This window comes from Lissotriton helveticus, chromosome 7 (assembly GCF_964261635.1).
Source record: "Lissotriton helveticus chromosome 7, aLisHel1.1, whole genome shotgun sequence".
In the NCBI taxonomy this organism is placed as follows: Eukaryota; Metazoa; Chordata; class Amphibia; order Caudata; family Salamandridae; genus Lissotriton; species Lissotriton helveticus.
The window spans coordinates 767,057,577-767,082,115 of NC_136068.1; the positions used below are offsets into that span (position 1 = coordinate 767,057,577).

The 24,539-nt window shown below is 45.6% G+C and overlaps 1 protein-coding gene across 5 annotated transcripts in view; it reads left to right on the forward strand.

Annotated features, from left to right (window-relative positions):
- The window catches only part of RAPGEF6 (Rap guanine nucleotide exchange factor 6), an 885,786-nt gene that overhangs the window by 857,849 nt on the left and 3,398 nt on the right, over positions 1-24,539 (forward strand). For 4 of the 5 annotated variants that reach the window (XM_078653140.1, XM_078653136.1, XM_078653139.1 and 1 more), the window contains 3 exons: positions 1,074-1,302; positions 7,948-8,459; positions 15,997-16,317. In XM_078653140.1, coding sequence (XP_078509266.1) covers positions 1,074-1,302; positions 7,948-8,459; positions 15,997-16,317 — 1,062 coding nt within the window. The remainder of the gene's footprint in view (positions 1-1,073; positions 1,303-7,947; positions 8,460-15,996; positions 16,318-24,539) is intronic. The other variant, XM_078653141.1, reaches the window with a different exon arrangement.

Sequence of the window (24,539 nt, forward strand, 5' to 3'; positions counted from 1 at the left end):
GGAAAATAGTTTTGGGTTCAGCCGAGTGCACATAAGTTCAACTGGTGTTGTACATGCTCCAGGGACGTTTTAGAGGTCAAATAACTGGTCATCACAAACATAAACGCAATAGCATATAGAAGAGGAAGGATGGCCGCACAGTTCTTCTGTTTTGTCTTTCTAAATTGGTATGTGTTGTTACGGTACAGCTTTTGTTTGTTTGGATCCTCTCCACTTCATGCCCTTCACATCAAGAGAAACACAATTTCTGTCAAACCTTTATTAAGTGTTCTGTTTCCTTATTTTAGTACATTGACTTTTATTACTTTTTATTTTTATTAATGCGTACTATTCGAATTCAATATGAATGTTTCTCTAGGTACTAAAACCAAAGGTCTTGCAAACACTCTACCCCTCCTCCCAGATCTTGCCCACTCACATTTACCTAGATTTGAGGAGAGGGGATTTACATTTCAGTGTCATTGTGGTATACTGAGCACTAAATAGGAGACTGCTTATCAGGAATTGGCTGTAAACCACCAATTTTATGTTGAACTCTACATTATTACTGGTACTTGTGGAAAACCTTGTAAAGCTTGTGACATCTTCAGGTGGGATTATGTAACCTGCAATTGGTACAAGACACTTGTCATCTGAGCCTTGCAGTTGGCAACGGTGTTGCCTCTATATAAATGGTACAGTAGGTTCAATAATCAATGTTTTCCTTTAGTTGTTTTCAAACAGGATTTTCTGCCCTAATCTGCATTGCGAGTTATTTTTTACACGACATCGGGTAATACCGTGGTTGATTCTGGTAATAAATCCACAATGTCAGACCTGGTGGAATGTGTCCCAAAGGTTCGGCCAGGAGTTCAGGGATATCAGTGCGACTGTTAATCTTATTTCAATAATTAGAGAATAGGGAATCGCTTGTATTGCTAAAGTAATAACACAGTTTGGAATGACAAACACCATACTTTATAAAATGTGAGCAGAAACTTCAGTTGCCTTAGTTTTAGGTATTTCTTTTGACAAATATTTCTGTTTTCAATTACCTTGTTTTCTCTAAAATTAGAACATTTTGCTTTGTTTAGGCTATTCCCTCGTACCATCCACTAAATCTGATAACTTCTCAGACTCCAGCCACAGCGAGATCTCTTCGAGGTCCAGCATTGTCAGTAACTGCTCCGTTGACTCAATGTCTGCAGCCCTCCAAGATGAGAGATTGCTACCTCACACTCATATTGTAATGGATTCGCCAGGACCATCTGAAAGAAGAGAACACCATCACGCAGTGGCCAGCCACAGCCAACCTTACACCAGGTAAGATCAGGGGTGCCTTTGTTATTAAATAAAGACAGACAAGTGAAATAAATATCTCTCATGAATTATCTTCAGATTGCCCCAATCAATTTCCCATTCTAAAATACACTTTATAACACTTAAAGCTGGATTCTGACTGCCTGTTGTCCTGTTGTCCGCAACAATAGCACATATCCTGATTAACTCAGAGCACAGCTACACCTGCCCCTGGAGACATAAAGCGTTGCCTACTCCGGGTGCTAAGCCACCTAAGATGTAAGATGATGCTAACATGGGAAACTTGGCCAAAGGGAGGCTATGTTCCCCATCAGTATCATCTGTACACATCTCTTCCCAAGACTTAAGGGGCTAAAAGAAAAGACCCTTGACTGCAGGACTGCGACTTCCTTTCAGTACTGTTATTTTCATTTTTTAAATTCTGTAATATTGATGCTGAACCTTGAATCGGAACCTCTCCAGCACGTACTTGCTGATAACTTCCTCCCTCTCCAAGTACCTAGTTTCGTGCCTGCTAAGTATACTTTGACTCACTTTGTTGGAGGACCTTGGAGTTGTCATTTGACGTGTGCAGTATTCGAAATCTGTAGCAGCCTGCTGTCATCTTGATAAGACGTTCTCTTAATGTAATAAAAAATCCGTCAGTAATAGGTGTGTTCAGATTGGTATAACTTTTTATGCTAGAGTTCTAAAATAAATGAATGGTAGAGTTGAATCCCTGGAGAAAGGCTTTCATTCTGCCCTTTCCAACGCCTTAATTCTGCCCTTTCTGATGCCCTCACTCTCCTGTTTCTTAGGTCCTTTGTTTTTGAGTTGTTAGGACTCTGCACACACCACTCTGTACCATAAGGGTCTAGCGCACCCAGTGCCTCATTTGATCACAGTAGAGTCATAGATCCACCTTGCATGCTTTGAGGAGGAAGCCTGTGAGATAGCTATTCTGCACCCTGCCCCTCTCACTTAACCAGAACTCCTCTCAGCTTTCCTCTCTGTCTTGGCTACCTGTCTTTCAGGAAATCGGATTGATACATTTAGAGGCCTGACTTAAACCCCTACCATACTTCAATACATGCTATTAAGATATGTATCTGATAGAGGCTACTAGCCGCAGATTCCTTAACGTAGAATTACCCCCGGGCGTGAGACTGGACCCAGAAACACTTTTTTGTCACAGCATCTCTGCGCCCCGGGGGGACGGCATCACGCGATTCCGCCCTGGCGTCGTCCGCATACGTGACATCAGCGAGGTCACATAAGTCCCGCCCCGGCGTGCCTACGTCAGTTTTTTCCTTTTCCACATGCAGCGCGGATCCGGTCTATGCTCCGGGCCTGTTTGGGCCCTTTTGTCTTTCACTTTTGTGGTTTCTGTATGGCAACAGTGTGCGAATGCCTTCGAGCTTTAAGTCTTGCACGTCGTGTGGATGCCTTATGTTGGCGGCGGACCCTCACCTCATTTGCATGTGGTGTCTTGGGGAAGATCACAGCTCCACTGATTGTGAGGCATGCCAACAGTTGAAGCCGCGGAGGGAGCGCCGGATGAAACTTCCTCTCGGCGCGTCTCTCCAGGTCGGCTTCTTCCCCTCGCTCAGCTTTGGCGGAAGGTTTTCGAAGCGGCCATCGTGGTCCTCATCCTTTTCCTGTGCCACACAAGCGTCGCTTCCCGGTGGGTAAGTGTCGCAGTTTGTCCCCGGGGACTGGCTTCCAGCCTGTTGGGGGCGTGGGCTTTCCGCGGGTGATGCTGCCCTGCGTCTCGTCCTCCTATCCACCGTTTCCCGGTGAGGGGGCGTCGAGAGCCCAGATGGAGACATATGCAGCGGCTATGCAGGCCTCGCTGACTTCTCCTCCTCCTCCTTCCCCACTTGGGACGTCGGCGGATCCCTTGCACTGTACGGGGACCTCCACAGCGGCTCCGGCGCAGACTGGTTCGGCTCCAGGCTTGGAGGATGTGATGCCGTTGGGGTGCGGCCATTCGGGGGTCCCTCCTCCGGACCACGGCGCCTCTGCTTGGCTGCTAACTCCTGCAGGAGTCCCTGTGGTGTCACGGGAGGTCGCCGGGTCTCGGGTCGCATCCCCGAGCCCCTCTCGGCCCTCTGGACAGGCTTGTCTACAGCTGAGGTGACGCCGCTTCGGCGCCGGCAGCTGCTGTTCCGAGAGGCGCCACAGGGGTCGACGGACCCCCCTCGTCCTGCTATGGGTCAAGGCTGGAAAGGGACCCCTCGTCCCCCTCCGGGCCCCTTCGTCCCTCCGCGCAGGCGGCTGCCTCGAGGAGGTCGAGTCGGAGGTTGAATCAACCTTGGCGGCGCCACATGAGTCGGCGGACCCCCTATGTCCTATTCTGGGTCGAGGCTGGCGGAGGGCTCCTTGTCACTCCCCAGGTCTCCCTCGTCCCTTCACGCAGGCGGCTGCCTCGTTGGAGGTCGAGTCGGCACCCTTGGCCACTCCTGCTCAGCTCCGGTCCCCGGCGCTGTGTGACGTGGGGGAGGCCTGTCCGGCGGCTCATTTGATGGCGGACGGCGATGACGTCCTGCCTCGGACTCTATAGCGCCGGATGGACGTCCAGTTGCGGACTCCTCTTCGGACGCTCCCTTTTCTCCGGAGGGTGGGTGCCTGCTGGTGTCGTCCTCAACGGAGACGGACCGTCGCCTGGTGGCTTTTTCCCCGGTGTCCCTCCTTCTACTTTTCAGGTCTGGCCTTTGCCGGCCCTGCTTGGCCTCAGTGATGGCCGCCTTAGTTTGCATCCGTCGCCCACAGAGGAGCTGCTTTCCCCACCGCGGGGCTCTACGGAGGCGGGTGCAGCTTTCACCCGTGTGGTGTCCACGGCTGTGGGCATTTTGTGCATGGGTGATCCGGTTGCTCATTTCCCTGCAGATCACCTTCTGGAGGTTCTCCACCAGGGCTCTGGAGGGAGGGAGTTGTTGCTTCCCTTTGAGGGTTTGCTCCTTTCTTCCCTTATGGGGACTTGGGGGCGTCCCGCCACTGGGGACCCGGTGCCCCAACACCTCCTGCACGGGCACCTTCCAGCACCACGTGACCCGGCGTGTCTTTCCCTCCACCCCTCTGCTTCCAGTCCACTTTTGCGGACTGCCTTTCCCTCTCTGCCGCCACTGTTGGCTCCACCGTCTCAGGAGGCCCGCTGGCTGAACTCTTGGGGACATGTTCGCCTCGACCAGTGCTGCTCTGCAGGCCCTGAACACCTTATGTGTGTTGGCTAGGGCCACCTCTTGTTTGTGGGACTCGGCCGAGTCCATGGGGTCCGCTGCTTCACAAGAGACTGATCAGGTTGACTTGCGGCACCATGCGCTGGATAGCCAGGAGCTAGCGGCGTTTATTCTCCGCTCCGGACATATCGGAGGTGCTGGGTCATGCCATGTTATGTTAAGTTGTTTTGTATAGCGCATGGCTACCCCAGCAACGGGGCGTCCCAGCGCTCACGGACGGGCCCGCAGAATGACATAGCGGACACACAAGAGGAATGTGATGAATTTGTGGTGTGCGCAGCTGGGGCCAGCTAAACATAGGAGTACAACCAGGTTTTGATAAGTTTGCGGAAGACCTGATGGTTGCCCTTCGCCGCCATGCTTGGCTTCGGGACAGTGTAGTCCCGGAAAATGTTGGGGAACGGCTGGTTGATCTTGCCTTCGACGGCGCTCTGTTATTCCATGCCCCGGCAGACTCGGCCATCCAGAGGTGCTTGGCGGGGCTTCATCCTCCTCCTCATTCTCCTCCTACTACCCCTCCTCCTCCTCCTCCCCCTCCTCCTCCCCCTCCTCTTCCTCCTCCTCCTCTTCCTCCTCTTCCTCTTCCTCTTCCTCTTCCTCTTCCTCTTCCTCTTCCTCTTCCTCTTCCTCCTCCTCTTCCTCCTCCTCTTCCTCTTCCTCCTCCTCCTCCTCCTCCTCCTCCTCCTCTTCCTCCTTCTCCTCCTCCTCCTCCTCCGTGACTGGTGGGTTGATCTGGTTCTTGGACCTCCTTTTGGGCTAGTTGCCCTTGTTGTTCTGTGTGCTTTATGGCCACTCGAGTACTCCTTGCTGAGACTGTGGCTTTGTTGGCTGCAGGACGGGGCTTGTTGACTGCTTGCTTTTTGCTTGAGTTATTTGCACAGATTGGCACTGAGAATAGGCCTTATGTTCTCTTGGGCTGCTTGACAAGCCTTCTGGGGGGTTGTTTTTCCCCGTGGCTCTTTTTGGTTGGCCTCTGCTGCGGAAGTTTCTTCGAAAGAGGGTTCCCATGTCTTGGGATTTAACGTACCCTATGTGGGGTAGTGGTAGCTGTTATATAGCTTGCGCTGTGCTAGGGAGTTGTGGTCGCCTTCGGGCCTCTGCTCTCCATGGGGTTTATGTATGTTGCTGATGCAATTTCCTTGCTGATTTGGCAGTTGTGTTGTGTCTGGGCATTCCCACGCCTTCATGCTCCTGTCCTGGAGGCTGTGACCGCTTTTTTCTTTCCTTCTTCAGGAGTAACCTGCCCGGCCTTCCGGGCTGTTCTTCCTGCATCCGGCTGCTTATTGCTGCTGGCACCGCTCTGTCTGGTCTGTTGACTTCCGACTGTGGTGGACTCCTCTTCTGTTCCCACGTCTCCTTGGGCCCTCTAGGTTTTTCTTCTTCCTTCTTCTTGCCTTGGCGTTGGCTGGCGGTTCTGTTGCCTTGAAGGGGCGTTTGGTGCTTTGGCCTCCCCTGGCCTTGCCCTTGTTTCCCCTGTTTAGGGTGAATGGGTCTTTTCTTCTCTTTTCTTCTTCCCCCGCCCCTCTGGGGGTGGGTGGTGTTCGGCTTGTGGGGTTTCCCCTTGCTTGGGGGACGGGGCTCCTCGCCCTGTCCATTGGACTGGTCCCTTGTGGGACTCTCTGTTACGTCCAGGCTGGTGGGGTCCTTTCGCAGAACCTCCTTCCCCGTGGGTATGGCTATGGTATCTACTCTACGTTAAGGAATCTGCGGCTAGTAATCTCTATCAGATGTACGAGTTACTTACCTTCAGTAACGATGTATCAGGTAGAGACGATTCTAGCCGCAGATTTCTTCACGGCCCGCCCTTCCTCCCCGTTCTGCAAGGACCTTTGGCTTCTGCACTCGCCTCCCGGTGGGTGGCTAGGTCTTCTGTGAATGCATTCTTTCGTTCTATTGACAGGGTCATTTGTCATGTTCTTGTTCCTTCCCTCCTCTTTGGCACTTTGGAGGTTGGGTCTATGGGTACTCCTGTGCCCCTCTGCTCTGGTTGCTCCGGGGTTGAGGCTTGCCTTTACTATCGTCCCTTCCCTCCCTCTTGTTACTTGGGGTCTTGGCCCCTCGGCTGACCTCTGGGTTGGGGTCATCTGACCGTGCCTTGCCCTTCTTCCTTGGGGGGCTGTCACACTCTGTGCTGGGGTTGTCTTGGAGGTTTGGCGTTCCTGCTTGGTTTGGAACTGGTCCCCCTTTGTTGTTCTTGGTTGGGGTTATGCTTCTGCTACATGCTTTCATAAAATTTTGTATGTGGTCCTTGCCTTGGGGGGGGGGGGGGGGTGGGGGGGGATGCAGGGGAACAGTCTCCATGCTGGCTGGGTGGTTGCTGACGGCTGTGCTCTGTTCTTTCTTCTTTCCCTGCCTTTGGGTGCTGCATTGTTGGCACTGCTCCTTTTGGTGTTTAGTCACCATCCCTTTTTCTGCTCTTTCGCACACTGTTCCCATGCTCTCACAGTTTGGCTGATTGCTCCGCTTTGTGGCGCGGAAAAGTTCTCCAAAGCAAACTGACGTAGGCGCGCCGGGGTGGGACTTGTGTCCTCGCTGACGTCAAGTACGCGGACGACGCCTAGGCCGAGTCGCATGATGCCGACCCGCAGGTGGGCAGGGATGCTGTGGCAAAAAAGAGTTTTTCCGGATACAGTCTCACGCCTGGGGGTAATACTACGTTAAGGAATCTGCGGCTAGAATCGTCTCTACCAGATACATCATCACCGAAGGTAAGTAACTTGTACGTTGTAGTTTGAAAACTATTCACACTCTCTTTAAAGCTCTGTAAACCTCTTCAACCATAGTCGCAAATTTCCAAACAAGGCAGCCAGAGAGCCACATCTTGGCTCACTAAATGTCCTGTTTTCTGGTTTGCTTCTTCTGCTTGTAGATGTATTCTGAAATAACAGGTCACATGTGACGATAATACCAGAAGAAGAGATAGTTCATTATCCTCTGCAGACGCTCAGATTTGGCAAGCATCCATGTTTTTAATATATTTTTGGAGAAGAATGTGAAAGAAACAGTTTGTATCTTTACATTCCCGACTGCCTTTTGAGGAAATGGTGATGTTGTCCTAGAAAAGTGCAGTATTTGGTTTAGAATAATAGAGAGAAGGGATCTCATGGGAAAAACACATGCATCCTCGTGATTTGAGTTGACTCCTGGTTCTTGAGGTTGTCTTATGAATTCTGTTGTCCAAATTATTGATGATGGCAGCCATTTTCAATGTTTGCATAATGCACTGGACCCCTAAATAAATAAGAACCAATTGGAGTGAGGACCAACTTACTGCCCTTCAGATTCCTGAGAATATCGCTTTATTACAAATAATATACCCATTTAGTTTTTCATTTGATAAAATCACAGTTGTTTGTATGTTTATCGTGACACAAAACAAAATCCTCTGGTAAGCATGTTATTCATGTGTATATTTTGTCATTAAATATAGCTGGTCACCAGCAAGGCATGCGGCAATCAGGGCATCCTACGTGACATCTTCCATGAGCAATGAAGAGATCTCTCATGATCACATTCTGCTGGATGCGGTTGACAGCGGTCGAGGAAGTTGGACGTCCTGTTCCAGTAACTCTCACGATAACTTCCAGCCTTTTCAGAACCAGAAGAGCTGGGACCTCATGAACTCGTACCGCCATACGCATTTAGAGGGACCTATTGCAGAGGTAGATTCGACAAACTGCTACACAGAAGATTCTGGTTTAAATCCTGACAGCTGTTCTAAACATAGCAGTCAGTCAAAAGACAGTGTGGAACTCGATCAGTCTCGTCAAAGCTGGACCTCATCCAGTTCTCAGTCTGATACCTACGAGACCAACTATGGGACAATCAAGAGGCGAGTACTAGATAACAGTGCAGCAGAGCAAGATGAAGTATTGGACTCTAAGCCAAGCACTGACACATCCATTAAAACTGTCACGTCAAGTACTTCGAAAGGCCTTATAGGTAAGCCAAGATATAAACTGTGTGTTTGCATCTGTTTTGCTTTTTAATGTGGAGCTGTCAAGAAATGGCATCAGCAGATCTGGTTTTCGATTGCTAATCTAGCTTTACATGTGTTTATCATACGCAACACTCCAGTAACGTGTTTCATCTCAACTCCATAAGTCATCTCAACTCCATGTGCACGAAGCCCCATTTTATATCATGAGTACTAAATTTGTGCTCTTTAACGTATCACTACATGGTTGTATAAAACGAGCATTCTTGAAAACATTTTCGAATAATTTGATACTGTGTGGCACTTTGCTTCATACTTATTCATCATTCCCTTTACCATACCACACACTTCCATATGAATATAATACAAAGCTCAGAACATGTAGAACCAAAAATTATTTCACAGATTTGGCCAGGGTATTCTAATGTAAGAGGGATTGTGAACATGTACCTGTATTAAGTGGCTAAAAGACCTTCAAGTAAAACCATTTCCACTCTTCCAGTGACAGTGACACACATTTTCTCCCAATTTGTTTTCAGATAACCCATATTTACTCTTAAGGAATAATCTATTTTTTTACTTTGATATTCATGATTTCATGAATTTACATACACTAAAAGGGTACCTCTGGGGGATAAAATTGATACCTAGGCTTCAGGTTACTACAAGACACATATGTACAATGCATTTAAGTCCAATATATTATACTTTTATGAATCATATTCTAGAACTTGGGTTGGTTTATTTGTAACATGCCAAACCCTTATCTTTTAGAATTCATTTGACACTTAAATAAAAGCCTAGACTGTGAACATAGTGTTCATGACCTAATGAAGTGTTCTGGGAATCTGACATAATCAGGTCTTAGACCCTCTATTATTTCCGAAAACAAACACAAAAGTGCTACATGTTAATCAGATTGTCTTTTTTGCAGATATTGTATGAGAGGGTGCTCATCCAGGTGTCCAGTAATGCTGATACAACTTGTGCACTATGTCTCTTTTGTATGTCAGCTCGTCCGAATCTTTTCAGTGCGCAGGTTTCCAGAGTTGGCGTGCAATTAGTGGCCCATCTTGCATTAGTATGGGTGAGGTTACAAAATGAAGATCGTGGATCAGTGGGTCTGTTGAAGCTATGATGTAATCTTTTTGTAGCTTATGTCAGATGAAGAATGATCGTTTAAAAACCTGACACAAGGCTTCACCATTTCATTTCAAAGTTGCCCCTCAATTTTTATGAACGTAAAGACTGCTTAGGGGATTTATTGCAATTCAGTGATTTTCATTGTGCTTATATGTGCCAAGTGTTTCTTCTTTCGTACATTTAATATAATTGATGTCTCACTAGCTTAATTGCTGATCCTCATCCATTACCTTGTTAAACCTCTTGTGCTGCTTTGAAGGTCTGCAGGCACCACCCTGTAATCTTTCCCTTACATTCAGGCTAATGTCCACTTCAGCAAAACTAAATGAAGGAAATGAACCATCAACTTAATGTACCTGACTTGAAAAATTCCACAGAAATCTGGCAAATGGACCTTCTGACTTGCCCTACAGATGGCTGCAATTGTTGCCACTGTTCCTTTTTTGATTCTCCAAGAATTGCCATCGGTTAAAGCAAGTTAAATTACTGGTGCCATAAGCAAGATGACGTTTTAGTTCCTCCAAGTTTTTTGGGTGTGTGACAAAACTTGTTATTCCTGTGATGTTTGCTTTGCAAAGTTACACTCACAAGTCCTCTGACTTTCAATAGCAGCCCCTTAGAGCTGTTAAAAAATACATGAGAAACATAGAGCACCTTTTATTTACAGTATTGGTGTTAGAAAGAACCTGTTGTAGTTGATGACTAGTAGAGCTGGAGTTAATTTTGTAGGGCTAGGATGTGTGAGAATATATGTGCCTTTTAACTAATGTACATCCAATAGGTAGAAGTCAAGATATGGATTTTTAAAGATTAAATAAAAAATAGTGCTTAGAAGTCACTAGCGCTCAATAGGTTACTTGAGGTGGCGAAGGACCAGTGCAAATCCAATGTTCAGGCCGACCGCGATCGACAGCAGGTCAGCTACAGGACACAGACTGGTCCAGCTGAAGAATACCTTGGATGGAGCTTTTACCGACGTTGAGAGTCTACTGCGTCATGGTCGAGCTGCGTAAATGGGGTCCCACGTCAGCATTGAGCTCGGTTGAAGTGAATGCAATGCGTCATCATCAAGCCGCGCAGGCCGTGGAACCGCTGTCATCGAGCAGCTTCAGCTTCGGTGTCGAATGGCGAAGCGGTGAAATTTCTCACCCAGTCAATGCAATGCATCTGTTTTTGTTGAAAACAGCTGCAGAACCCACTTCTGGGGCCCAGAGCATAGAGGGGGCAAGGGTAGGACTCACAGAAGGCAGAGTCCGGCAGCACCAGCACAATTGTAAGAAGTCTTGTGTGTGCCCGAGACTTCAGAAAACAGGAGACAAGCTAGCAAACCCTTGGAGATCACTCGGAGGGAAGGCAGAGTCCTTCCAACAGAGTCCGGGGAGCCACAAGGCAATAAGCAGGAAAGCAGTCCTTCCAGAAAAGCAGTCCAGTTGAGTCCTTTAAGCAGCACAGTTGTCCTACTGACGGTGATTCAGTTGACGATCCAAAAGTGTCAGATTTTAGGGGGTCAGAGACCCAATACTCAAAAGTGTTTTTGATGTAGGGGGTGACTTCAAAGGAACTCTCTGAAGTGCACAAGAATCCCTTTCAACCCAGTCCTGTCTGCCAGGCTAACACTGGGATGTAAATCAGTGCTTTGTGTGTGGACAGTACACTACCTATTGATGTGTGTCAGCTCTCCCATTCCTTCCTGCACAGGAAGACCCATCAGATTGCAGATGAGTGCTCAGAATGCAGATGAGCCTGACTTTCCTGTGTTTGGGGCTGTCTAGTCGGAATGCACAAAGTGTAGCTATCACCCAACCCAGGCGTGTATTGAAGGCAGGCTGTCAGGCAAAAAGAGCCTGACAGCCTACCTGTACACAAAGAGTACAGAGAAAGGTCCACTTTCTAAAAGTGACATTTCTAAAACAGTAATGTTAAATTCATCTTCACCAGCAAGGATGATTTATCATTACCATCCATTCCAGACATAGCAAACATGAAAAAGCTACAACTCTCTGATCAGGAATTACAGCTTAAAGGTGTATTAAGGCTTTACTAATGCTGGCCTTTGAGAGGGATAGGCCTCACAGTAGTGAAAAAATGAAACAGGCTGTTTGTCACTACCAGGCAGTGCAAAACATACAGGTACATGTCCTACCGTTTACTTACATGGTACCCTACCCCGAGGGTTACTTAGGGCCTAACTTAGGGGTGTCTTATATGTAATAAAAGGGGAGTTTAAGGCTTGACAGGTAGGTTTAAATGCCTTGTCAAAGTGGCAGTAAACTGCACACAAGGCACTGTAGTGGCAGGCCTGAGGCAGGTTGGGCAGGCTACTTCTGTGAGTGGCACAATCAGAGCTGCAGCCCACTAGTAGCATTTGAAGTACAGGCCCTGGTAATGTGGTTCATCACTTTACACAGGACTTACCAGCACAACAAGCCAATCCGGTATAACAATGTTATCATGTTTATGGGAGAAGTGCATGCACTTTAGCACTGGTTAGTAGTGGTAAAGTGCTCGAAGTTCCCAGGTCAACAAAAAGAATCAGCTAAAATCAGAGGCAAAAAGTTGGATCAAAACACCGTAAGGATGACGGGTTTAACAACGGGTAAGAATTGTTATTATCTACGCAAACACCCAATTGACTTCGCTACCATTTCACAATGCCCGGGCTTTCTGATAGAAGAGCTTAGCCGCACCCAATTTACAGTGTGCGACAGTGTTACTAGACAATCTATAGAAAAAAAGAGAGAGAAAGAAATAAGCTCCCTGGGATGTAGCAGTTAAGAAATATAGACCAATCCCCTGTCAGATCACATTCCTTGACATTATTTAACCATTGTCATGTTGCAAAGTACAACATGGCGCATACACCCCATAACCAGACACATACTGTACAAGCTGAACGAATGCATTTAAAGGAAGTAAATGACCGAGACCGTACCAATTTGGAGAAAAACGTTGTTTAAGGTTTAGTAGACAAGGTAAGGAATTACCATATGGCGATTCAAGATCAGCCAGCGATGACCAGATCTATGCTGCCTATTCGTATGATTAGCCAAGTAAAATCAAGACGTCACTGCATCTGTTGCTACAACTTCTGTGTGGTCATCTGCATGACCCAATAGTCCAGGAATGAGAATTCTTGCACAGGACAGAGTTTTGCCTGGTAAGCCCCCAGTTACTCAGGCTTCCATCTGCCAGGTGGGCGAACAGGCTCCATTACTATCATCATGGGGTCCGGCTGTAGAGATTTCGGGGCAATAGCATGAAACATTCACTTTTGTCATCTACCTGTGGGTGCTTTTTGCACTCCAATCATCTGGATCACCATATAACTCTGTCAAGTACCGGGAGCGGCGGCCATCTGCTCTGTGCTTCTCCCCATTACCTTTTTCACTTGTTTTTTCTCTTTGACTTAGAATCAGCTGACTCAAGAGCCTCCTATAGATATAACAGAAATATATCAGTGCCGACATCTGATAGGTAGACACCATCTTCTGCCTTATAGCTCTGATCGGGCACATTGAGTAGGCTGGGCCTTATGAAATCAAAAACACCCTTTTGGTTGTGAAGTAATACATTGCACTGTTCACCTTTTTATGAGAAATCCAACTAGCAACCTCTGACCTAGCCACCCCCTTGCCAAAATCTGGATGGAATTATCTCTGGCCAGGTTTTTTCACTTGGACCTATGCATCTACTGACGTCAATAGTTGCTTCCTTAATGGCATGGACAAGTGGACTCCAACCAATGGCGATTAAGTAATTGCATTCTAGGTGTATAACTAGAAAATTGACTTGCTTCTTATCAAGCCAAGCAGTGTAGTCTGTTAATGGGGTTTGCCTAGTTCATGCTCGTGAATTATGAAACTGGAGTTCCAGGGGGAGAAACTGGAGCTCCAGGGGAAAAAAGGGGGTTCCAGCCCTTGCCCCTTAAGCTGTCATTGTGACCAAAAGAGTGGTCAATGGCCCAGACTGAGGCACCCTGCAAGAAATGTAGAACCGAAGCTGGATTGGCAAACTTGTTTAATAAAGTCAGAAACGTTGTTTAACCACTGTATGTAACAAATGTCCATTCACAGCATGCAGTACTACTAAATCATTCTATACAAAGCGTTCCAGACCCTTGTTCACAGTTAATACCCTCTTTAAAGAAGAGATTCCTTCGCACAGCGAACCAGTATGCACTGACAGTGACAGCTTTGTTACGAACACTGTCGTCTTGCTTTGCCTTCGGCCACCATGCCTTTCCGTGTAACCATGGCGTTTAACTATTAAAGCCAGATATTCGGCACACTGAAGACTGACTATTATTGCACAAATTAATTTGGCTTACATTTCCAGTGGATTTTTTGGGAATATGATACAAGCATCAATTTGAGATCATCTTGCGATCATCCACATGATCACTATCATCTGACTAGGTCTGTTTACGCCATTTTGTACTAGTGAATTACAACATAATTATCAATACTTCAATTTGAGCCCTGAAGAAGTCTCGACAGAGACAAAACGCGTTGGCTAAATTTCTGATGATTTGGATTTTATAAAGAAATTTGTGAAGTACATAAATAAAGATCAATTTTGCTATTACAAGTGGATTTGAGACCTGCTCTCTTAAATTTATGTCTGGACATTTTATCCTATAAATGAAGAATCTCTGAAATTTTATAATTTTGGATGGGTGCTAATTCCAATTTGTTGACAGTGACAGCTTGTTTAAAACATCAGCCCACATTGATAGTCAGTTCAAAGCAGAGTTTATCTACTGAAACAAGCTAATACTGTGTAGTCACAGTTTTAAAGAGAGCTGGTTTACAGCGCCTGTCAAAGGTTTTACAATATCCAGTAGACCCCGCCAGCATGTCTCCTGGTGGAGAGCTCATACCATCTTGAGTTTCACAAACCCATCTTTAATTTTCTCTAGTGCGAGACCTGCTTTGATGGCTGAGATTGCTGCTCCATGACTGATTGAGCCTCTGGAGTATAATTACTCAGTGCGCCTGGGAGCCTCAGGTGCGCCTCCATTATCTGTGTAAACTGGTTTTCGATCAAGCCAAGTCGTCATTGTACAGGGCTTGCCTAGTGTTGTACCTTTGGAATTGGCAGCTAATTCCCACACCCAGATGCCCCAAAGAAAGGTAATATAAAGGCCACTGAAAACTGGTATTTCTTTAGTTGAATGAGAGGCTCTTTACACACCTTAGCATGTTCTTCTAAACATGGAATTTAATGGTGTCTCAGCCATCCGGATCGTTATGTTCCGCCCTTGCCCAGCCCTTCAGTGCTACTCTGAGTGGAAAGGCGCAGTTGGTGTCTAGGTGACCTAGCTTAGTACTGCTGCTAAGTATCATGTTCCCAAAGATATTAAGGTAGCACAGCACTTTGTCACATAAGAGGCCTAACCCCTACTCAGACATGCTGCATGACAGATGTGTCCAGACACTTTCTGTGGCTGGAAGAAGGGACGTAAAATGGCGTGTATACCCTGTTATGTATTCCACAGTAGCCTCCAGTTCCTGTATTAAATGTGCCCTTTTCTGGTATATTATTGGGTGGCGCTGGCTTCTCTTCTTTTACCTTCCAGTGGGACGTTGCCTAAACATAAACTATCCCAACGCATATGAGTGCTAATGTTGGTAGCCTAATTTAAAGGATGGAGAATTAATTTTCCTTTGAAACCTGAATCTCCCCTCAAAGAGAAGGCAATGGGAAAAACCTTGCATTACCATTTCTAGCCCAATCATTATTTGTGGTGCGTCTAGGAATTTACCTTCTAGCTCTCTCATGATGAAACCTTCACCAGCATGACATGATGTTCATAAGGTAGAATTTCCAGTAGCGCTTTGATGTAATACGCTTGCATATCTGAAAATCCCCATGATCTTGCTATTGTTTATTAACACAAACATGAGCGTTTTTGTGCCTATGTGTCTGACAAAATCCTGGGGAGAAGGCCACGCCCCGTTTGGTGTGCTTTAGGCTTCTAAGCGTTGATCTGGCCGAAGTACAGTAAGCTACCACAGCTAGAACGAATGTGTAATCACAAAGAATGCAATTTTTACATCATCAGTTGTGTAATTTGAGTTTGTTTCAATGTCATAATCATGCATTTCAGTATGTAAATCTGTACCATTAGGCCATACTTGCCATCTTTGTGACCCCTAGAGTTGAATGATAGTGAACGTGAGCAGCATGCTTCAGCTAGAAGTAACTTAAAAAGTGCAGTAACATTAAAAAAGACTAAACATCCAAATCTGCTGCTGTCATTTTAACCAGCTTTCCCTCCATTTGCTTTTTTGTTTAAGCGATTTGTGTTTTGCCTTTGTAACATTCCATTGTTTTGAATTTTAATTTTCTCATTTCTGTTTTCCCCATTAACATTTCATCGCTTGTCTTTTGTGCCAGTGTACTGTGTCACCTCACCAAAGAAGGACGATAGGTATAGGGATCCACCGCCCACCCCTCCGGGATACATGGGAATTACTTTAGCGGACATAAAAGAAGGACCACCCCACCACCCACGCTTAAAACCTCCAGCCTATAGTGTGGCAGTGCAGAGGTCAAAGATGGTACACAGCGAACTCTCTAGACTTTCATCAGCATCTCTGGGTAGAGAACCTGTGACCTGTGTACAGCCGAAGATCCTAACACGGCCTCAGTGGCATACCCGGCAACTGCCCCATCCTAAGCTAACCGATATGGCCGTTGCAGATAGTGAAGAGGATGGTATGTGAAGTTACTAACTTGTTAGATGTTTAGTAAAGTAGTTACTCTATAAAATGTTTGTTTTACAGCTTTGGTTTCATTTTATTTCAAGTTTTATGTTTCTTATATAGCTGGATAGAAAATATTGGCACATACGATAAAGTTAGATTTGGGGGTAATTAACTGGCATGACATATAGAGGGACTGAATAGGTGTGCTGTTGGAAACAGTGAGGGTCCTGTAAAAGTGTATCGTGGGTATATGCTGACATGGTTTGGTCGGCACCGGTGAACCTAGCAGGGAGGTCTGTGGGTGGTCTATCTTCATGGGGCATGAAGCACTAAGATAGCATTTTGTGTTGCAATCTTAATAATACACTTTATACAATGGCTTCACCCTGATCCTTCCCAGGCACTGCATCTGTTTTTAACGTTTACAGAGGCTTTCATGTAATGAAACAATGTGAGAGTGGTTTTGTTAATCCTTTGTTTATGGCCAGAAGGATGCGCGAGTAGTCCATTTTTTAACCCATCGAGAGACACCAGGTGTTTCTCACTTGAAAAAAGACCAAGGGATAGGTTTGCCCAATACCACGAAAGTGAAGCCACTCTCTGTTGTATCAGAGAACCTGAATGAGTTTAAGGTTTCAAGAGTAGAATTTTAATGTGGAAAAATAGAGTTTGCTCCCACTTATAGCCAGGCAGGCATCCACATTACGAATCATCTGATTGTGACTGATCAGAAAGCAGTGCTTCTTATTTACAAAGCATTACAGAAGTGCAGTAAAATATTTACGAATGCGATTATTTAGAAAAATGTGTGAGAAACCCAAATATGTTGCTTAGAACTCAGAAGTTGGATTCAGAAAATAGATTCTGTCCAGCTCAGACCAGCTCCAAAAGTTAATAGAAGGATATGATGGACGGAGTGCTGAAACTTTTCAGGCACTCACCCCCAGTCACAGATCTGGATTAACTCCATCTTCGTTCTTTAGCTCACTCTACCACCCCAGTTCAGACACAGCTATATGCAAATCATTCTTGACCCTGTGCCTCATGCGAACAGTCCAGCCCGAACTGCCAAACCATGTTTTCCCTGGACCGGAAAAATGCATACTGGGACCGGTTTCAAAAAGTTGGGCAGTGCTATGGTTAAAGAAGATGGAGCAAAAATATCTGTTGTGGGTGATGGGAAAGCTTTATGACGAGTGTTCGGGACAGAGAGCATTGATGGGACGATAATGCTCCGTCCCCTCACTAATATGAGCTGTCAGAAGCCAGTTTGTAGCTGTGAAATAAGAGTGATCGTGTTTGCCAATGTTTTCTTAACCATGCTGTATTTATTTCGTTTATTAAGTTTGAGTCCAGTTCACAATTGCTAAGCATCGTGTATACACATTTTATATAATCGTTTACAAGAAAAAAAGAAGAAAAAAAAGCTGCAAAAGTTGATGCACAGAATCTATTCTTCAACCATATACTTTTATTTAGCGCTTGCTTTGCTCTCAGGCTTCCAGGCATTTAACGTAACTGACACAATTATGCAATTCTTGAAGGAAAATCGTATTCCGTATTTGTGCATGTGCTGCTGTATATTATAGCTTGGTGTTTGCTAACCTGATCTGTTCTAATTGCTGTCTGCTTCGTTCACATTTAATTTCTAACTCCTCTAACAGAAAATCAACTAACTTATTTGCTTTGGAGTTTTTGATTATCAAATAATTGCTTTGGAAGTACTAACTTGATTTCACTTAATTTGTTGTCAGTTACCACCACCTTTGAATCAGAACTTAATGTCCAGTTCCTGCTCTTCACTGATCTCAGTCTAACTTCTCATGACTCATTTGTACCTATATTCCAAAGCCACTTCTATTTTGATCTCCCTCGATCCATCGAGAGACACATTGTGATGTAAATTCTTATTGCAAATTGTATTATTGTTGTAGTGCCTACCAATTGTTGCATAGTAAGTCTGGACCAATCGATGGGGTTGCCATAATCTTTAGGGTGCTGTTCCAATGTACAATTGAAAAACTACCTCTCTCAGATTGTGGGGCCATTTTCCCCCCTGGCCTAACAAAAATGTCAGCTTTTCTGGTGCTCTGATATATTGTTTCCCGGATCCATCCGGTAGCTCGGGCTCTTTTTGTTTTCAGAAGCCCTTTCCTCACTCAATCTTAAATACTCTAAGTTCACCGTTTTAGGTGATTTTGACATCCATTTTGATGATATAAGCTATAGGCCTGCCTCCTTGTTGGTGGATGACTTTAAGGCTCTGAATGTCCATCTACTTAACTATTCCCCCACTCATGCAGCATGTCATCTACTTGATCCTTCTAATCTCAGGGGAATGTCGGTAGACTGCCCGATCCCATTGGTGTGGCCCTATCATTATGCAATACCTTTCTCCATTGCTTTGCCCTCTTCCTCTAAGGCCCAGTTACTTGGGCATGTTACCAGGTTACGGCATTGGTCCAAATTATAATTCCACCATTGTTAGCTCTCTGTTCCTGGCCTCGGTACCTGAGCTAGGACGTTCGGTGGACAACAACTCACTCACCATTGATAATTGGATCAGGTCGTCTCTTGATTGTGCACTCCCTCTAAAATCCAGGACCAGTTTTAGATACCTCCCTCCTGCCTCTCCCGGTTAATGAGACTCTATATGAGCTCAAAAAGAATTGTAAGCGCCTAGAGAGGATCTGGCTTAAAACCTATTGTGAGGATAACAAACTGAAATATAAGTAACTGCCATAAGGTATGTTGCTCTATCAGGGCCGGAACTGCAATAAAACACTATATCAAATCCCTGACGGATGTTGCTGTTCTCTCACTTTCTGTCATACTTTCGCAGAAGCATTGTGATGATTTGGCCGACTTTTTTTCTGTGCAAAAAAGTGGCCGATAGCTAGGCCTCTCTGTCGCCAAGTATCTGGCCTTCTTCTTGTCCATTGTAGGCAAGTAATTGGTCCGTTTCGCCATGCTACTTCATCCGGCTTGCTGAACTTGTTTTTCCCATAGACCTCCCTAGTTTTGTTTCTTTACTAAGTTCCATCACATCCAGCTCTCCTTGGGATCCTGTTCCTCCTACCCACTCCAGTAAGTTGTGCCTCCAATTCTTTCACATTATAATTCATCTTCTGAATTCTTCATTATCGGAAGGAATTTTTCCCTAAATCTGGAAATACGCAATGATAACTTCTCTTTTGAAGAAACCCAGTCTTGTTCATTTAACTGCGGCAGTTATTGTCCGATCTCGCTTCTGCCTCTATTTGCTTAAACTTTGGAAAAGCTTGTAAATCAGCAACTTTCTGCTTTTGTGACTCCAATGGTCTCTGCCACTCATTTCAATCTGTGTCACTGAACATCTCAGGCTCTAACTTGATTGGGCTGGCAATGCGGCTCTGATCTTATTAGACCCGAGCACAGCATTTGATAAGGTTGCACACCAGTTACTTCTTCAAAGACTAGAGGACATCGGTATTCAAGATCTGACCCTGGCTTGTTTAAGATCATTGGTACACGATCGCTCTTTCCAAGTCTTCACAAAAATGCATACCTCTAACTCCTTCCCACTGTCCTCTGGGATACCACAAGGAATGGCGTTGAATCCGACCCTGTTTAACATTTATGTGCATCCCTTGGCTGATTTAGTGGAAATCTTTAGTCTTACTTGGTTTTCCTACTCAGGCAATACCCAGATCATTGTCTCCTTTTCCCCCACAGATGACTGCTAATCAAATGCCGTTAATTCTCGCCTCATGAAAGAGGGAACCTGGACGAACAATAATTCTTTCAAGCTAAATAGAAACAAATCTGAAATTCTGTTGGAGGGTAATCAACCTCACCTCTGGGGTCCCCAGTACTGACTGGATGCTTTAAGAGCTGCTCCCTATCCTGTCCCAGTGGTTAAGAACTTAGGTTTCTGGTTAGATGACAAACCCCTGATGAATCATCAATCACCAAGGTTGCCTTCACTTGCGTTGGTGTTCTTAAGTGGCTAAAACAATACTTTGAATGCTCAGAGTCTGGTAAACGACCTTTAAATCGCGGTCATTACACCGCAATGCTATTACAACGCGGTTGTTACAACGACGGCGTTGTTACCCGAAGGGCTATTACTACGCAAGTCATTACATCGACTTTCAGTAGATGGCGCGCTAACATAAGGAATAGTATAGTTTACTATTCCAACACCTTCCCTACTGTTGCGTAGGCTGGAGTTAGAGTAGTAAATTATACATTTCTAATGTTAGCGCACCATCTACTGCAAGTTGATGTAATGACTTGCGTAGTAATGGCATTGCGTGGTAACAACGCGGTCGTTGTAACAACTGCGTTGAGAACGAGTCACGAGCCATATTCCCGAGTCTCTGCTCAAAGGGCGGTATTTTAGGCCTTAGTCATTTCTAGACTGGACAATGGCAATATTCTCTATTTAGGATCCTCTAAGGCTTTTCAAGTAGTTCAGAATGCAGTGGCCCGACTGTCTTTCATCTCCCGAAGCGCACTCTGGTCTCTAATCTCCTGCATGACCTCCACTGGCTACCCATTGAGAAGCGTGTCCATTTTAAAGCCAGTGTCCAATTTAGAGCCAATTTAAAGGTCCTTTCGAATGAGGGCCATTTCTATCTCAGATCCCTGGTGCCTCCTTACTGTCCCAGATGACCCCTTCATTCTAGCCATCTGGATTGTTCTACCGTTTCCAGATTCAGAAATGTCAGACAAGGTTGGAAGTCCTTCTCCTACCTGAGTACCAAACTATAGAATTCTCTACCTGACTCTCTAAGAGCGTGCAAATCTTTCTGTGGCTTGCGCAAACTTTTCAAAACTTAGCTCTTACATTTTGGTTCTTGCCCTGTTGTTGCCTAGCTGAGAAACCCCGCTGAGGTGGTACGCGCTCTACAAAACAAATAATAATGAGTATTCCTATCACTGGTGCTGAGGATCTGTGTTTGGCAAGACATTCTGGGGATTTGTACATTGTATTTCTTTGTTGAACGTTCATTTACATTTCAGAAAATATTATTCTATGCCTTTGATTTTTTCATGTTCTTCAGTGGTTGTTCGTGCCTCTGGTTGATTATGGGTTTATATCTTTATCCACTGGTCATCTTTTAATTCGGTTTTCTGGCAAAACCTGATGATCTTTAGTCTTAATGGTAATTTAGCTAAACACTCTCCACTGGGATTCTTCCACATCTGAATCCATGACTAGTTCTCCGGATGCTAATTTCACCTAGAAAACCACCTTACATACTTAACTCCTATCCTGGCGGGGAGCTTCAGTTGCAGCTCATCTGTTGCTGATTTAATGCGAGTCTTCTGGGTTCGTGTTTTCAGACATCTTACCCAACAATTGCTTTGCTATGTTACTTTCTAGGTATGGGATTCTCTTTGTAACAAAAGTCCAAGATCCTCCTTACACCTGTGTTAATCCTAGGTTTACTGTAACTTTCACCATCAAGCGCCTTTCTCTTATCCTGTATACTCAATGCTACTCGTGATGCCTAATTATGGTAACTTAATGTAGTGCTACGCCTATGTGCATATCGCGATTCAGAATCATTGTACGTGTAGAGCATCAGTGTTAAAACGATGTGGCAATTGCTCTTGGCCAAGAAGCAGGCATTTTGTGCAGTGCATACTGAACAAATATAGTTAGACTATTGACGCTGTTTGATTATGTCTCTACCCCTCCTAATGCAGGATAGAAACTGTGGGCGTTCCCTTTACCTCTGTCGCATGTCTTCTCTGTTGGTCGTTTTGTCTGACAGTCAGTCTTTTTTTAAATTTTTTTATTTCTTTTTATTGAAAGAATAACAAAACATGGACATTGCATTAGCGAATTATAGAGCTTTTCTCACATAAGAGATACAAAATATTGAAAGTGGGCCTATACGAACAAGACAGAGCTATGGTTCGGACTCAAGGGGACAGTGTCTCATCTTCTGCATTCCATTTGCCCCAGATTGAGGACCACTTCTTTGGACATCCCCGTGCAATATATACTGTTTTCTCTCTAAACATGCACCAGTCTAGGTTCTTTTTCCATGTTAACAATGTAGGTGCGACATCCGACCCCCCATTTTTGTGCAATATCCCGTTTTGCGGCAGTGAGGCCCAGTGTCACCCAGGTTTTCTCCATGGTGTTGAGATCTGTGGGCTCCCATATGTTAAGGAGAACCTGTTTAGCCTCGGGAAGTATGTCTTCATTTAAGACTTCCCTGAAATTTCTATGTATCCCTTGCCAGAACCGTTGGATGCGGTCACATTCCCATATGATGTGCATGTGCGTGCCCACTTGTCCACATCTTCGACGACATTCACCCTCGTCCCCCATCCACATGCATACCAATTGAGGCCCTGTGACATAAATCCTATGAAGGATCTTGAGTTGGACAAGTCTCAATCTGGCGGAGATACTCACTTCTAGGGGGGAGGCCACTGCCTCCCACCACTCGTCCTCATCAATCTCAAGGCCGTCTCTTACCCAACAATCTTTAATGCTCCCTAGGGGGTCAGGAGTGTTCTCTCTTACTTATAAGTAAGAGAGAACGCTTTTTGCAACAAGTAACCATCGAGGAGCCTATCCTCTAGTGAGGAGGATTCTGGGAGCAACGTGTCCTTCGGTATAGCGTTATGTAGGGCATGGCGGATCTGTAAATAGCGAAAGGCTTCTGAATCTGCTAACTCTTATTGCTGTTGTAGTTTCTAAAACTCCACCACCTCCCCTGTGGCCCAAAGGTCTCCTATACGAGATATGCCAATGAGATCCCATCTGTCAAAACCTTTGGAGGCCCTCAAGTGGCCCAGGCGTTCCGAGTCCCATAATGGAGTGGCCAGGGTCAACTTGCCACTCCACCCATACACTTGTGGGCAGCACGCCAGATCTGTACTGTGTGTCTAGTTGGGCCAGTTAGGAGAATTTTCTTGTGGGATGTGTATAATGCTTTATTATAGTTTCCACCCGGGAGAAGCCACCTGTCCATAGCATATCCTGGGTCATGTGGGCCTCGGTATGTGGCCTGGTTGACAGCAATGAGGTGGGTAGCCCATCAATACTTTTTAATATCCGGGAGGCTTATACCGCCATCAAACCAGTTGAGGACCAGTTAAGTGCTATTCAGGGTCGTCCGTTCCAGAGCAGCTCCCTTTGTAGCCCTTCAATCTCCCTGAAATAACTAGCCAGTACTGGGTTGGGGGCGTTCTGTAGTGCGTGCAAAAAACAGGGTAGCCAAATCATCGTAAAGAGAGCTGCCCTTCCGAGGAGAGAGAGGCAGTGTCTTCCAAGTGGCAATATCACGCCGCAGCCTTTGCAGAGGTGGGCGCAAGTTTCTTTCGAAATGTAGTTTGGGGTCAATAGTGATAAATATTCCCAAATAACGAAAACCACCATCGGGGGTCTGGATGGGACAATCATCGGGCAAACTGGGGGGAGTTCCCTTGCACACATACATCATGAATTTATCCCAGTTAATCTCCCAAAAGCCGTGAAGATATCAAGGATACACCTAAGCGACCTACGGGGAGGCTAAAAAAAGAAGTATGTCAGCCGCATAAAGCGAGATGCGATCCTTCCAGTCCGCCTACCATTTCAGCCCGCAAACAACGGGGTCTTGTTGGATCCAGGCCGCTAGGGGCTCCAGGGATAGGGCAAACAATAAGGGTGATAGTGGGCACCCCTGACGGGTACGGCAGCTTAATTCAAAGGTCCTAGAGCGTTTATTGTTAACCACTACTTGCGCCTGAGATGCGACATACAGCAGCCGTATCCAGGACTTGAAAAAAAGCTTGAATCCTAGCTTCTCAAGCACCACCATTAGATAAGGCCACTCAAGGGTGTCAAAGGCCATTGAGGCATCTAGGGAAAGTATAATTGCGTCCTCCTGGATCGTGTCCACCCTTCCCAATATTCCATGCACTCGTCGCAGGTTAAGGACTGTGTTTCGGTGAGGCATGAAACCCGATTGGTCCGTGTGTACCCAATTACCGATGACCTTAATGAGCCTAGTAGCAAGTAATTTGACAAGTATTTTGGGCTCCGCATTGAGCAGAGAGATGGGCCTGTATGTGGAGCATTTGTCTTTAGGCTTTATTGTCTTTGTGAATTACCACCCTGACTGACAGTCTAAGGGTTGTGTCTTGGTGTGAACGGCCAGATTAATGAAACTTCACCAGTGAGAGTTCCTCCACTGAATAGACTAGAGAAGCTGCGGATCACTTCTATTTTTCCGAGCAAAT